Here is a 16,467-nt window from a genome sequence, read left to right as displayed (position 1 = left end):
TGTGTGTGACTTGGATTCCGTCAGAGAGCGAGACCACCATGAGTAGTAAAGAACTGGGACTTATCGTAGGAATAAGACTGTGGAGGAATATGGAGAAGGAAGGGCCTGAAGGGCAAGTTGGTGGACTGGGGGGAAGTCACTGACAAGGCGTCCTGCGGCCCCGGCCCAGGTGGACAGCGAGACTTGGCAGGTCAGGTGCATCCAGCGACCAGAGCAGGGCTATGGTAGAGGAGTCTGGCGGGGGCCGTTGCTCCAGCATCTGACTGTGGGTCTTGGGTCACCAGGGCAAGAAGTAAAGCGGACTTGCATTCCAGGTATGTGGGAGAATAAGGGCAAGGTGCAATCTCCTGGCACCTCTGCCTTTGTCTCTCAGCTCCTTGAACCGCAGCTGGGATAGTGGGTGCTGCTTCTCTCCTTCCAGCGGATCCCACGCAGACTTCGTGGGCTGCAGACCATACAGGGAAGCACCTCTGGCCCAGGCAGGTGGACGCGGAACCAAACCACTGCAGTAGCCATTGTCATTTTTCTCAGAGTTGTGACTTCCCCAGTAGGCTCATATATCGTCGGGCATGTAACGTAGCCCACTGGAAACCCTGTGCGTGCTCAGCAGCGCCCCTCATTTTAGTTCTCCGTGTCCGCTTCCAGCCTCGCTTTGTAGACGCGCCCGTAGGCCACCCCTTCCGTGCATCCCGGGCTGCAGAGAACGTGTGCTCCCCCCATGTTCTCACGGGCCTTTTCCCCGAGGGACGGGGCCAACATTCTTCCCTTGCCCGAAATGCTTCCCCTCCCACCTGCTTCTCCTCTTTCCCCTTTTCCTAACCTTCTGAGTTTTGCCAATCTTCCTGTGGCTGGTTCCATTCTCTCTCAAACTCGTCATCGTCTCTCATCCCCTGGCCCTAAGCAATGCCTCCCTTTTCTGTATTCCAGCCATACTGGGCTCATACCATCTTCATGGCACCTCCCCATTTGCCTTAGCGTCCCTGCTACGTTGTGAGCCAGTAGGTCTCATTCGTGTCCAACTCCACTTGCCCTCATACCATGCACTTGTCCAGCAAGTATTTGAATTGGCTGTCCCCTCTCCCCCTCGGCATCCCGAAGTGCGGGAGGCTGTGTGTGGGCTGCGCGTCCTTCTGCTGCAGTTCATCGGCTCTTCTCCCACAACTGCTTAGCTGAGAGCCCATTTGTCCTGCAAACCTTCTAGGCTGTGATCATCAGATGCGGGTATTCCTTTTTATCCTTGTGAGTCTCTTAAGCACTAGCACAGTTGTAGGGTAAAGTGTTCGTGTGTTTGGAAGAATTGGGTTTTCCTGCTCTGCTAGAATTAAAGCTATTTTTTCCTCTCAGGATTCATGATATAAAAGTAATAGTTCACATAAATTAATTTGATTCCATGGTTCTTCAAAAATCTCTCTACTCCTTAATCCAGAAGAGAAATTTTCAACTCTTTGGCCTAATTTCATGTAAGCATTCAGCTTCTTGAATTTTCCTTACTTTACCTTTTCCATGGGGTATTTTAAGTGTGAAATGGTGTACTTTTATTTTTATACCTATTTTTAGCTTCCTACTTCATCTCTAGCTATATGATTGTTAACCTTAAATTATGTATTTCAGAGGACATGGACTCCTTCAGATAATTTGGTACATGCAAATAAATAGAAGAGAATGCTTAAAATTGGGCTTTAAAACCTTATGGGAGCAGTTAGCTTACACCTGTTAAAACACTGTTAAAATGTAAGTCAGTCCTAGCATCCAGGACTAGAGGCAGGAACACCTCCTTCACCCTGCCCCCAGGAGCACTGAGGTCGGTTGTTAGAACCAACCTCGGTGGTCCCTTCCATCTGTGGTGTCCATGACTATGGTATTCTGCACCACACCGAAATGATCCATATGACCGAAGCATCTCACTTCAGGTGACAAACGCAGCAGGTGCAGTCTTTCTCTTGTTTGCACATGCCTTAATATGTCTTACTGTAAGAGCCTTCAGTACAGAAGATTCTTTTCATACCTTCTTCAGCCAAGGCATAATGAACACAACCTTCTCTTGATGAATTCAGAAAACTATGAGAAGCAGTTTTGTATTGTACTTTAATGTAATGATGTAATATTCTTTTTTTTTTTTAAGATTTTATTTGAGAGAGAGCATGATCAAGTGGGGGGAGGAGCAGAGGGAGAGAGACAAGCAGACTCCCCCCTGAGCGCAGAAGCCCGCGGTGGGGCTTGACTTCCTGACCCTGAGATCATAACCTGAGCCTAGTCAGATGCTCAACCAGCTGAGGCGCCCGGGTGCCCCTGTAATTATGTAATATTCTTGAAATGTTTTGAAGCTTGTAGGAATCATTGATGTAACCTTATTTAGCCCCTTTTGGTGCTAAATAGAATATGAGTTCCTGTGCCCACTTTTTTATATTTCTTAATTGACTTATTTATTAAGATGTTACCTGTCTTTTCTTGCTCTCTCTATCTGCGTCTAACACTCTAAGTTAATACTGTTAGCTCAGGTTTTTAGAATTAGTTTTTAAGAATTTTGTATAAAATATTTGAACCTCTCAGGGGTAAATGTTGGTAAATGAATTTTAGCTTAAAGCACAGATTTTGCAGTAAGTGTTTTTGGCTACTCAGAGCTCAAACTTACTTCAGAAGTTATCATTGTGCAAAGCTGGTGATTTGGGCAAAGTAGAGAGTATTTTTACTTTGAATTGTGCCAGTTTGCTTTAAAGAATCCTAACAAGTAATTTGGAGAGTAACAATTAAATGCCTCTTTTTACCTTTTGGTAGGTTTTTTTTTTTTTTTTCTTTTCTAAGTTTGATTTATTTAAGTAATCTCTAAACCCAGTGTGGGGTTCGAACTCACAACCCTGAGATCAAGAGTTGCATGCTCTTCCGAGTGAGCCAGCCAGGCACCCCTACTTTTTGGTAGTTAATGAGTACATATTATCTGTTGGGAGATTTTATATTTAATGATGTAATAATACCTGAAGTCATGGCCAGGTTGTCATGAAAGAGAAATTGAAATTGGTGGGTCACTGAAGAGGAAATAAGATTGGTAGTTGCTTAATAGGAATTATTCTAAAAGGTTACTATAAATTTGTTTTACTTTTCTCTTTTCATTAACTCATGACTGACATAGATCTCCGGAATCACTGGGAAAAATTCTGAAGATTAAATAGTTCTTACTGACAGTGACCTTTTTAATGTGCTGCCTGTCTGGAGTTTTCTAGAGGGAATGCTCACTTTTCTTTTGCCAGAGAATGCATCCAAGTCATGTAACAGTAAAAGGGAAGTTGTAGGATGAAGCGTTTTATAAGCCCTCCATTTCCATAGCTGAAATTAATCAGTAGTGTAAAGTGTTGTTTCTTTTCCTTTCTGGAAAAATAAGGACTTTTCAGTTCCTGAGGAAAGGAATCACTTTTGTGAGTGTACTGGTTTCCTGTTGCCTCGGAGTTAGTGGTATAAAACGACACAAGTCTATTCTCTTACAGTTCTGGAAGGCAGAAGTCTGAGCTGCACTTTACAGGGCTGCTTCCTTCTGGAGGCTCCAAGGGAGAGTCTGTTCCTTTGCCTCTGCCAACTTCTGGTGGCTTCCGACATTCCCGACATGTTGCCGAGTCACTCCAGTCTCTGCTTCATAGTTTCATCGCCGCCTCTTTCTGTCATCCCCTTCTGCCCCCTTCATAAGGACACTTGTGGTTGCATTTATCCAGGGATATCTCTCCGTCTCAAAATCCGTAGTCACATTCACCCAAAGTCTCTTTTGTCGTAGGAGGAAACGTTGCCGTGTTCCAGGGGTTAGGACCTGGACCTCTGAATCTTTGCGGGTCATTATTCAGTCTATCACAGGGAATGGATTATCCCCACGTGTCTCCTTCCTCATAGGCCCTTCTTCTCTCCCCGCCCCTAACACGGTCTCTCCCTCATCCCTCACTCAGACTTGTCTTCCTTAAATTTTTTAAGCTGAGTAGGTATCATATCTGCATATCTGCTTCTAGCTTGTCTGTGTTATATGTGAAAATTAGTCTGTGGGCTCAGGCAGATGGAACCGCAGTTCATGAGCACTGTGTGGTTTTAAGGGAAAGGAATCAGACTGGGGCGACAGGGAGGAGGAGTCCTAGGTTTTAGTGTCAACTCTTCCATTAAACCATGTAATTTTGAACATGTTCCTTAACCTCCGAAGTCTTTTTTTTTTTCCCCCATAAGTAAAATATTTCTTAGAGCTTTAAATTATTTTATTTATTTATTTATTTATTTATTTTTAAGATTTTATTTATTTATTTGAGAGAGAGAATGAGATAGAGCATGAGAGGGGGGAGGGTCAGAGGGAGAAGCAGACTCCCTGCCGAGCAGGGAGCCCGATGCGGGACTCGATCCCGGGACTCCAGGATCATGACCTGAGCTGAAGGCAGTCGCTCAACCAACTGAGCCACCCAGGCGCCCGAGCTTTAAATTATTTTAAATTCCTGCCTGTTTCATCAAATTAATATTGAAGACTCCAACACCTTCTGGTTATTTTAAAGGTATAATTGTCTTCTAAATTTACTTTATTTTACTGATTTCCAGAATTGTATAACCATTGTTTTTTTTTCTCCAGCCATTTCATGTTATTTTCCTAGGTATCTGATGTGACGTTTGAAGTATTGTGTGGTTTCGATTAACAGGAGGATCGACTTTTTGTGGCATCGCGTCACTGTGTCTGATGGGTAAACTAGAAGAAGTTTTTTCAGAAAAAGAATTGAACCGGATAAAAAGGTGGTGTATAATGAGGCAACAAAATGGTTACCATGGAAGACCTAATAAGCCCGTAGACACCTGTTACTCTTTTTGGGTAGGAGCAACTCTAAAGGTAAGAGAAAGAATAAAATTGAGAAACCTGTACTCTGTGTTGATACAAACTGTGCTTTAAAAGTTTTGGTCTTTGTAATGGTCACTAAATACCATTAAATTTAGGCTGCCGAGTTTTTTCTCTTGCTCCGGCAAAGCTCATCTCTGTACGGTTTTTCTGTAGAATTCAGGTATCTGTTGTGCTGCTTGAAAATTGCCATTCTTATAAAACTTAAGTGGCCCAGAACATAGATGAGAAAGGATAAGGTATAAGGTATAAAGGTTGTAAAAATCCTGTTACCAAAACTGACGGACCGGTAGTCTGTCTGGAGCAGGGATCTGTCTGAACATGGTAGCAGTAAAGGCTTTATGGGAAGTTACGAATCTTAAAAGATAAACCATGGGTCATTCCCTTGAAAACAGTTTGTGGTTTTTAATTTTTTATTGATTTATTTGCCTAACCCTTCTGAATAACTTACTGATTGACACTTTTGCACGTTTCTCTCCATTTGTTACCTTTTTGACATGCCTAATTTCATAAGCTTATTAACCACTAAATACCCTCGTTTGCTCTGTCTTAAAATTGCCTTTCCCCTTTAAAATGTTTCACCTAATTCTGATATTCTGAAATCTAACAAAAGTCCGTGTTCATCTTTTATATAATATCCTAATTTTTTCTCTTAAATTCTGAAATGCTGAAAACAGAATGATTAACATGAAGGCAGTATATCTCCCTCTCTCCGCTCACTCCTAGTGCCATTCCTCGGGTGTACCGCTTTAATATTTTTTTAATTATGGAAAATTCCAGACATATTCTGAAGTAGAATAGTGTAATGAACCCCTGTAAGTCCACAGCTAGACGCATCAGCTTTTATCCCAAAGCCAGCCCCAGTCTTATCCATATTCCAACCCCTTGCCCTTCGCCTCACTGTATTATGTGAGGGTGGATCCCAGATAACATTTTTTATATTATCTGGAAATTTTTCAGTATAGTTCCTAACCAAAAATAACTTTCTAAGTAACAGAACTGTAGTGTCATTGTCACATCTGAAAAAGCCCTAATTCCTTGATACCTTTAGGTATCTAGTCATTGACTATGTATATTTCCTTTTGCATCACATCAAGAAGCACATAATCTTCGGTCATCTCCTTTTGATCAAAGGGCTCCAGAGCCGTCAAACTGGATTTATCCTCTATAAAGTCCCCCATCAGCTTTTTATTTTATGATGGCAAAATATACATAATACAATATTTATTAGTTTAACTATTTGTAAGTATATAATTCAGTGGTACTAATTACATTCACAATGTTCTATAACCCTCACCAGTATGTATACCCAAAACTTTCATTATCCGCAGTATATACTCTGTACTCATTACCATTCTCCTCTCCCACTGGCCCTGGGTCATCTCTCTTCTCTCTGTCTTTATGAATTTGCCTATTCTTGGTACATCACATAAATGGAATCACACAATATGTGTCCTTCTATGTCTGGCTTATTTTGCTTAGCATAATACTTTCAAGGTCCATCCATGTTGTAGCATATATCAAAATTTCGTTCCTTTTTATGGCTGAGTAATGTGCTGTTGTATGTTTCTATCACATTTTGTTTACCCATTTATCCGCTGATGGACACTTGGGTTATTTCCATGTTTTAGCTGTTGGGAATAAGGCAACTCTGAACATAGATGTACAAATAACTGAGTTTATGTTTTCATTTCTTTTGTGTATTTACCTAGGAGTGGAATTGCTGGATCATATGGTAGTTCTCTGTTGAACTTTGTGAGGTACCGCCATGCTTTCCACAATGAGGGTGTGCACCATTTTACATTCCTGCTAGCAGCGTACCAGGGTTCCAGTTTCTCTATACCCTCAATAACACTTGATTTTTCTGTTTGGTTTTGGTTTTTATAAATAGCCATCCCAGTGGGTGTGAAGTGCTGTCTCATTGTGGTTTTGATTTGCATTTTCCTAATGATTAGTGATATTGAGCATCTTCTGATGTGCTCATTGGCCATTTCTGTATCTTCTTTGGAGAAGTGTCAATTCAGGTCCTTCACCCATTTTTTAATCATGTTTTTTGTTCTCAAGTGTTTGGGATATTAATCCCTTATCAAGATATATGGTATGCAGATAATTTTTTCCCATTCTATGGTTGCCTTTCACTCTGTTGGTAATGTCCTTTGATGTACCAAAGTTTTTCATTGTGATCAAGTCCAGTTTATCTGTTTTTCATGAAATCATTGCCAAAGCCAATGTCATAAGGATTTTCCCCGGTATTTTCTTCCAACAATTTTTGTAGTTTTAGCCCTTGAGTTTAGGTCTTTGATTCATTTTGAGGTAATTTTTATATATGGCATAAACTAAGGGTTCAACTTCATTATTTTGCATGTGGATATCCTGCTTTCCCAGGTTCGTTTGTTGAAAAGCTGTTCTTTGCTCCATTAAATGGCCTTGGCCCTTTGTGGAAAACCAACTGAACACATACATGTGGGTTTGTTTGTTTGTTCTATGGGCTCTCTATTCTGTCCCATTAGTCCATGTGTCTCTCCCTGTGCCAGTACCGTACTGTTTTAATCCCTACAGCTTTTGTAGTAAGTTTCCGAGCCAGGAAGTGTGAGTCCAACTTTGTTCTTTTTCATCATTGTTGGGGCTGTTTGGGCCCCTTGCAGTTTCGTAGGAATTTGAAAATTGGTTTTTCCATTTTTTACAAAAAAGGCTATTGCATTGAATCTGAAGATCACTTTGGGTAGTATTGACTTTTAATAGCTTAAGTTCTCCTACAGTGAGCATGGGATGTCTTTTCATTTATTTAGATCTTTAATTTCTTTCAGCAGTATTTTGTAGTTTCCAGCATACACGTCTCTCACGTCCTTGATCAGATTTATTCCTAAATATTTAATTATTTTATACGCTGTTTTAAGTGGAATTGCTTTCTAATTTCTTTTTGGGTTGTGTGTTGCTGTTGTATAAAAACCTCATTGGTTTTTTTTTTTTACAGAATCGTTTTAGCAGCCATTGAGGTTAACGTATGTTTTAATCCATTATATTGTTCTTTTTGATGCTCAAAACATCCCATTTTTAGCCAGAGATCCTTCAAGTAGGCTCTTGAGTCTTTTCGATATGACCTTGGTAGTCTTTGACAATTTTCTGAAAGCAACCATTTTTAAACATTTTAAAGATTCTTAATTCTTACGAATATCACAAGTAACTGATTTTTTTTATTTTTAGAAATATTTTCCTGTTTTATTTTTTTAAGTAAGTTTTCCACCCACTGTCAGGCATGAACTCATGATACTGAGATCAAGAGTCACATGCTCTACTGACTAAGCCCACCAGGCACCCCAACTTTAAATGATATCTTAATTTCTCTTTAGACATTATCTTTGATTCCCAACTATGAAGAATGAAGATTTAGCCTCCCTTTTTTCAAGCAGATTATTACTGGTTATATATTTTTTAGTCCTGAAACTTTTCCTCTTGCACCTTCTAATTCTGTCATATTACCTTTACTTTTATAATGTCGAGTTAAGTAACATTCATATTTTATTTAGTAACAGTATTCACATATTTTATGTTTTGCCTGTAGGTTGATTCTAAAATTTAAAAACCGAGAATCAGCACTTACTATGATCATGTAAATATTGTTTATTGCTGAACCAAGTACATCTTAAGATTATAGTTTCTCCTTATGTAATGACCCATCAGACACTTGATGGAAAATGTTTCTAGCTGGTGGATTCTAATGAGTCTCTTTCCTTTTTATTGTATTGACTAAATTAAAATGAATGAATGTGTTTCTTATTTGTATCATAATTCTTTTAGGCTTTGTTTCTCTTTTTGAGAAATAATGGTTCTTTAATCACTCATATCTTCTATGGCTCTTTGATTCATTAACATACTTTCCACTGCTTTGTGTCTTAACAGAAATTTTTTGAACTCTCTTGTCTGCTGCTCCACCCCTCCCCAACACCCTTTCATAGTTTGAGTTATTCTTTATTTTTTCTATTTAATGGGATCTTGAGAGAGAGAATAAACATATGTCCTAAATCTTAAAGCTACATAGTTTTTTATGCTAAAAGTATACTTGTCTCACCTTTTACCTTTCCTGATTAAAGAGCTACAATTTTTTTTACTAGTCTCAAAACTGTCATCTGGTTAATAATTTTTGTTGGTTTTTTTTTTTGAAATATTTTTGGTTCAAGTTACTAACGGTTTGTAAGTAATAGTTCAAAAGCCTATAATAAGAATTAGAATATAGATAGATAAAATTGTCCTTTTTAAAAATGACTGATTAAGTTGAACAGATTGGCAGAGTTGTGTTTTGAACCTAGCTAAATGTGATGCAAAGAGATTAGTTGGGCGTGGTTCAGAAGAGGGAAGTAGTGAGTAGGTCAAGGAAAGGAGAGTAGTTGTGATCAGATGACAAAAATGATAATAATGTGGTTGACTGATTCTAAGTGCTCAGGTCTCCAGAGGCTTGCTTTGAGAGCCTTAGCTACAGAAAAGCATATTTAATTGATGTATATCTGAAAATTGAGCCAAAGGTCAATATGAAAGTTTGATGTCAGTAAATTTATATTTGTCCTGTCATTTCAGCTTCTGAAAATTTTTCAATACACCAACTTTGAGAAAAATAGAAATTACATCTTATCAACTCAAGATCGCCTAGTAGGGGGATTTGCCAAGTGGCCAGATAGTCATCCAGGTAATTTATTTTTTGTATGAATCTAGAACAACTCTATTTCTTGAGTAGACCCTTAGGCATCTTTGTCAGAAAGGGCATAGGAGGAAATTCGGCTACAGTTGTAAACTTAATATGTTTTTTAAAAAGGTAAATTGTTTAAGTTTAGGGGAAATTTAGCATGTTGAGGGGTATAAAGGAAGGGTTGGATTATCAAGATGTATTGCTATAGTATGCCTTGTTTTCCATATATTTCACTTACCAGTGTTTTATTTCATTTGAGGCAGTGAGGCAGATGGTCTCAATGGGCCCTGTCCAAAATAGAGAATCATTTGGTCCATCCAGAATCTTTAGGATTATTAGCTGTCGCTAGAGCCAAGTAGAATGAATTACCAAGTCCAGAAGGGACCTGTTCTTACTGTGTTCAGAAGCCATTACATCAAATATCTCTAGTTCTGAAGGTAGCTGTCCCTCACTGTCCATACCCTTGTTCTCTGAATTTCATCAGATTCAGGTTAATTTTTTTAGATGGGTACTTTGCTATCTGAACTCTTAACATTCACTGTCTAAAACTCAGGAGCCACATAGATTCAGACAATGTGATATTCATTGTTTTCCAAACTCAGGAGTGGCAGAGAAGTAAAGAACAAAAGATTCTTGGATTTAGTAAGTACAGTTGATCCTTGAACCACACAGGTTTGAACTGTGCCTGTCCACTTGTAAATGGATTTTTTCGATAAATATTGTATTGTACTGTAAATGTATTTTCTCCTCTTTAATGCTTTTAATTTCTAAAGCCAAAGAATATTTTTTCTAGTTTTATTGAGAAATCATTGACCCTACATCACTGTGTAAGTTGAAGGCATACGGCGTGATGGTTTGGTGCACATCTATAATGAAATGACTGCCAGAGTAGGCTCAGCTAGCACCCACCTTCTCATAGAGATACAGAAGAAAAGAAGATGGTAAAGGGCAAACAATTTATGTTTGTGATGAGCAGTCTTAGGGTGAACTGTCTGAACACGTTTCCTGTATGTCGTACAGCAGGGTGAGCTGAAGTCCTTGTGTTGTGTCTTACATCTCCAGTACTTACTTATTAGTGGCAGTTTGTTCCTTTTGACCCCCTTCTTCCAATTCCCCCTCCCCTGCCCACCCCTGTCCCTCCTAAGCACAGGTCCAATCTCTTTTTTTCTATGAGTTTGGTTTTTTGTTTTTGTTTTTTAGATTCCACATGTAAGTGAGATCACACAGTATTTGTCTTTGCCTGACTTACTTCACTTAGCATTACACCTTCAAGGTCCATCCATGTTGTTGCAAATAGTAGGATTTCCTCATCTTTATGGCCGAATCATGTTCCATTGTGTATGCAGATACCACAGATTCTTTATCCATTCATCCATCGGTGGACATTTAGGTTGTGTCTGTATCTTGGCTATTGTACATAATTCTGTGAACATGGAGGTATAGATACCAAGGTAGTGTTTTCGTTTCCTTTGGGGATATTACTGGATCGTATGGTAGTTCCATTTTTAATTTTTTGAGGCTTCTCCATACTTTTTTCCATAAGGGCTGTGCCAGTTTACATTCCCACCAGCCGTGTACAAGGGTTCCCTTTTCCACTTACACGCCGGCGTTTGTTATCGCTTATTCTTTTGATTATGGCCATTCTAGCAAGAGTGACATAGTATCTCACTATGGCTTTAATTTGCATTTCCCTCATGGTTATTGATGTCAAGCATCTTTTCATGCACTGGTTGGCCTTTTGTATATCTTCTTTGGAGAAAGAGCTATTCAGATCCTTTGCCCCTTTTTCAGTTGGGTTGCTTGTTGTTTTTTCTGTTGAGTTGTTGGAGTTCTTTCTGGTTTTTTTTTTATGTTCTAATTTCTAAAGCAAAATAATATTTTAAAATTTTGGTATGTGTAACCATAGCTATAAATGTTAGAGCAGTACCTCAAGAAAACTGAGAATTGTCTTGATGACATTATTTTTCATCAGAGCTTGTACTATTTTAACAAATGTACATTTTAACAAATGGGAATAAGGAAATGACAATATCTTGGAAAGCATGTCTGGCATAAACATACTTGAAATACATTTTGAGTATTTACAGTAGATTTTTTTTTTTAAGATCTATTTATTTGCCTTAGTGAGCAAGCGTGAATGGGGGGAGGGCAGAGGGAGAGACTCTTCAAGCAGACTCCCCGCTGAGTGTGGAGCTCGCCAGGGGCTCGATCTCACAACCCCTGAGACTATGACCTGAGCCAAAATCAAGAGTTGGATGCTTAACCAACTGAGCCACCTAGGCGCCCCAGAATAGATTTTTTTTTTTTTAATTCTTGAAGGTATTTTCTAGCACTTAGTTGCTAACTTTAATATTTGGGTAAATACTTGGATATAATACTTTTTACAGATATGGTAAAATGTCTTCAGAACCTGTAAACTGCAGAGCATAGAAAAATCTGTGTATCATAAATTGAATTTATGTGGAAAGACCTGTTTAATAGGGCCTTTGGGAAAATCATTTTTTAAGAGTCTTTAAAATTAGGGGCACCTGGGTGGCTCAGTTGGTTAAGCGACTGCCTTCGGCTCAGGTCATGATCCTGGAGTCCCTGGATCGAGTCCCGCATCGGGCTCCCTGATCAGCGAGGAGCCTGCTTCTCCCTCTAACCCTCCCCCCCTCTCATGTACTCTCTCTCTCATTCTCGCTCTCTCAAATAAATAAATCTTTAAAAAAAAAAAAGAGTCTTTAAAATTAGCATATTCTTGGTTAATTTAGTAGCAGATTTGACACAAAGCATTTTTATATACATTTACAGAAGAAACTTAAGAAACTAATGAACTTTTATTATGAAGAAACTATATATTTCAGCATTTGATATGCTTGAATATACCTACAGATAAGTTTTTAAAAAAAGCTTTGAGGTTTGAAACAATTAAGTTCTGGTTCATTGACTTTTACAGAAAGCTGAGAAAAAAATGTTTTATTTTTCCATTACGTGGAAAGTAGAAGATCCTATTTTATGTTATCCTGGATGGATTTTATGTCTCTTTCAGTTGCATTTTTTCCTAGAAAAGTTTCCTAATTTCTAGTCAATAAAATATAATGTTGGTTTGTGCTTTCTGTAATTTTAGAATAACTACAAGGAAAATTTCATAGTACAGGGGAAATTAAATTTATTTTTTGTGGTCTGAAAATGAGAGAAAAGTGAGCCAGAAGAAACCTAAGCATTCTCTTGAGAAGACATGAAAGGAGATTGACATGGGCCTCCACTAGTGAGATAACATTTTCAGAAATAATCTTGAGTAAGCACAACTATCTGTCCCTCTGTTTTGAAAAGTAGTTGATACTCATGTAAGTAAAACTTTCTAATACTTCTGAAAAAGTTTGAGTCAGTAAGGTGTTCTGAACTTCAGTAGCTCTTGAGGCCATAAATGATGGCCAGTACAAAAATAGGAAAAATGCCTGATGGCTACAAAATCTGTTTTTTTGTAGTATGCCCATAACTGCAGATCTCTGAGCTCTTCAGAGTCCGTATAAGGCTGTCCAGCAGGCAACAGCCATGTGATTCCTGTGGCCACTTGAATGGAAGAGGGTCGCTGCCCCCAAAAGACGGGAAATAGTAGGGAGGCCAGTATAGAAGAAAGGTTATGGTATTTATAGCCACAGAGAATGTGAGTTTGTTTTTACTGTCAGGTCAGACATTTTTTGGATGATTGACATTCCCCTAAATAGGAAAACTAAATTTGGTACAGCATTCCACAGCAGATTATTCTGTTTAGGCATCTTTCACTGAACACAGTACTGTGGTAGTATTGGTTACGGAAATGTCAGAGGTAAAACTTAGTGGGGAGGGGTATTGCTACTTAGAGTCAGAGGTTTATTTTCATTTTTCAGGAAAATTTTTCCTTTTATGATACAGAGCTAAAGCCCCTTATTTCTGTATTCGGTGGGAAGCAAAGGGGAAACCCCCTAAGTGAGAGGTCTTGTATTACTGCTACTCTACTTTGTTTTTTTAATCACAGAGGATGTTGGGAATGTCACCTTTTCATTTGAGAACTGTTTTCCTTTGTTAATGATATTTTCTTTGATAAAATACCTGATTTTGATCATCTGGGTTTTTTTAATTGGTGTTTTGACAAAGACTTTTTGAGAAAGCACATGTTTCAAAACCTGTATTTAACATTTTTCTAAATTTAATTTTAATGTGCTGGACTAATAGATATGTAGCTATAGTACTTTGCAGCATGTACAAATAAGAATGCCTGTTATGATAAAAAAAAAAAAAATACCTCGTTTTCAGATGCTTTGCATGCATACTTTGGGATCTGTGGCCTGTCACTAATGGAGGAAAGTGGAATTTGTAAAGTTCATCCTGCCCTGAATGTAAGCACACGGACTTCTGAACGCCTTCGAGATCTCCATCAGAGCTGGAAAACCAAGGACTCTAAACAGTGCCCAGAGAATGTGCACATCTCCACATGACTGACTTCACTTAGGTCGGGGGCGGGGGGGGGGTTTGTAGCATAACTGTAGCTCAAGGTTAAAAGCCATGTATAACCAATGTGCTCTTTTTTTAAGAGGTAGTCTCACAATCAAATCTCGTGCCGATGTCACTTTGGAATATGGTCTTGAGCCAGTAACCTTTGTACTGGGTTTCAAGAAAATCTTTGTTGAAGTCTGAACCACAGTGGACTCTGTTGTGGTTCTTAAATGTTTCTACTGTATTTCTAAGAAGTTCTTTGGGGCAAATTAACTATATGTATGTAGGTTATATTTTTAAAAAACTCTACGAATTGTATCATACTGTAAAATGGACACAAATCTTCAAAACAAGTTTACAGTTCACATAGCATCGATAATCCTTGGGTGAACACTTAGTGATCATTTAAAAAGCTTGATAGCTGATGGTAGGAAATTGCTTTAATGAATTAAGTATTTAGGATTCTTCTTTGAAAACAGATGATTCCATAATTTTTAAACAGAAGAATGACTTACTTTGTCTTATTAAGTGTGCCAGTTAAACTTATGAGGCCTACATAAATGAAATTAACTTCATAGCAAGGATGACTAGGCTTAACTAATACAGTAATTTTCTAAAGGGACATTGATTTAAGAAGACTATTATGTAATTGAGGGAAAAATAATTTAACTGTATGTGATTGTGAATGAGAAAGTTTTGTGCTGTGTGGGTCACTTATTTAGATGTTGTGAGGGTGAATAACAGTTGTGTTTGATTTTAATTTCATTAGTTGCTTTTTCTTCTTTCTGGGGAGAAAATAGTCATCTAGAAGGAAAGACATTGAGTGGTTTGGTTTATTTTTCTGAAATATGTGATACTGTAAATTGTACTTTTATAAGGGAGTTATTTTTAGCTATTGGTTTTTTTTTAGTTTGTTGCCTCCAGAGTGTGTTAGTGGTTCTGATTTCAAAATGACAATTTTCTAATTTTTTCAAAGTAAATAAGTAAAACTCTCAGTAAAAAACCAGAACCACTAAAGTAAATTTAATGGTGCAGCTCCATACATGGTCATTTATATTTTTATATTTTCAGGTAAGTGGAAGGGAAATGTTCTGTTTAGGGGTTAAAGACTGGGGTGTCGCTTTTGTTCTTCTTGTTTTGTTCATTCTGTGAACTAGCTAACTGTAAAGGAAATCGTGTAAAAACTCATCTTCATTAGTAACCAATTTATCAATAAATCACATCCATCACTGTTGTTGGAATGACGTTCAAAGATGTGAGACAAGTACTGAAATGGAGAAGAAAATCTCTTCACTGAAGGAGATAGGTTAAAGTTAAAGTCTTGGTGATAATAAATGTTGAATTATTCTACACAACTATCAGTATAAAAAATTACTAGTATTACTGTTTAGGAATTATAATATTTAAATTTTAATTTCCTAAATTTGAGGAGAAAATGCCCTTAAATGATGGTCCTTCCAAAGGGAAATCTGGTATGTGCTTGGAGAAATGATTCATTTGTTGTTGGCATCCTTAGTTTTAAAACTCCTCTTGCCCAAGTCAACTTTATTATTTTTTTAATTAGAAATAAAATCCGTTTTCTGATTGTGGGGGAAAATACAAGCTTAAAAGCAGATGTTATCTTTCAATGAGTTATTTTAGTTGCTTCTATTTAAATCCTGGCAAATTAAGACATCCCTATCTCAAACTAAGTCACTTCCTAGACATCAGGAGTTAAAATAGCATATATGGAATGGCTTTAGAGCGATTATAAAAAACCCAGATTGTTTTTCCTGAATTGCCACTAGCAGTTAGAAGGTAAGAAAGTTAGTAATAATAGTAACCGTATCCGTAAGTGGAAGAGAACTCCAAGTTTAAAAGTATTTCATAAAACTATTAAGAAATATTTCCTAACTCACTTGTATAATTTAATAGCATAAAATTATAAATTACAATATGATTCTAAACAGTACACGTGTGAGGGCCCTTTTTATGAAATCTTGTGGCCCAGTGAGTGTTCACCTTCCATCGTGACGTGCTGACCAAAACACAGGCCAGGGACCTGCAGAGAGACGACTCTTGTTTCTAAACAGTTATTTACAAGAGCAGTATTTATTAATAAACTAAATTATAAGTAATATTTCACATACTTATTCTTTGGCAGTGATATTATAATGAGCAGGGAAGTGGGAAGTCCAAAATCTCAAATAACTCTGTGTTCTGCCCCCACCCTCATTATGGTATTTTTCAGAAGTTAGTACGAGAAGCTTTTTTTTGAGCATCTGCCTGAAAACAAGATTAATCAGGTCATACAACACAGTTCAGTGTATTCATCATCTACAGTATTTTTAGATTTGACCTGTAATATGTATACATTTTTATCAGATCTTTAAATAGTTAATATTTCATTTCAGTTCACATAGAGGTTTGGAAACGGTCGGACCTGCTAGTATTTGAGAGTCTGTTAAGTAAGGAGGTGCTCTGGAGTCTGAGGACTTGAGTTTAA

General features: G+C 37.8%; 1 protein-coding gene across 1 annotated transcript in view; it reads left to right on the top strand.

Moving 5' to 3' along the window:
* Positions 1 to 15,216, top strand: part of PGGT1B (protein geranylgeranyltransferase type I subunit beta) — a 55,232-nt gene extending 40,016 nt beyond the window's left edge. Inside the window, exons 7-9 of the mRNA XM_021701857.2 lie at positions 4,653 to 4,837; positions 9,416 to 9,524; positions 13,803 to 15,216. Of these exons, the coding sequence (XP_021557532.1) occupies positions 4,653 to 4,837; positions 9,416 to 9,524; positions 13,803 to 13,984 (476 nt within the window). The 3' untranslated portion in view covers positions 13,985 to 15,216. The remainder of the gene's footprint in view (positions 1 to 4,652; positions 4,838 to 9,415; positions 9,525 to 13,802) is intronic.
* The last annotated feature ends 1,251 nt before the right edge of the window (positions 15,217 to 16,467 follow it).

Source organism: Neomonachus schauinslandi, chromosome 7, assembly GCF_002201575.2.
Source record: "Neomonachus schauinslandi chromosome 7, ASM220157v2, whole genome shotgun sequence".
In the NCBI taxonomy this organism is placed as follows: domain Eukaryota; kingdom Metazoa; phylum Chordata; class Mammalia; order Carnivora; family Phocidae; genus Neomonachus; species Neomonachus schauinslandi.
This window is presented reverse-complemented; position numbering and strand designations above follow the sequence as displayed.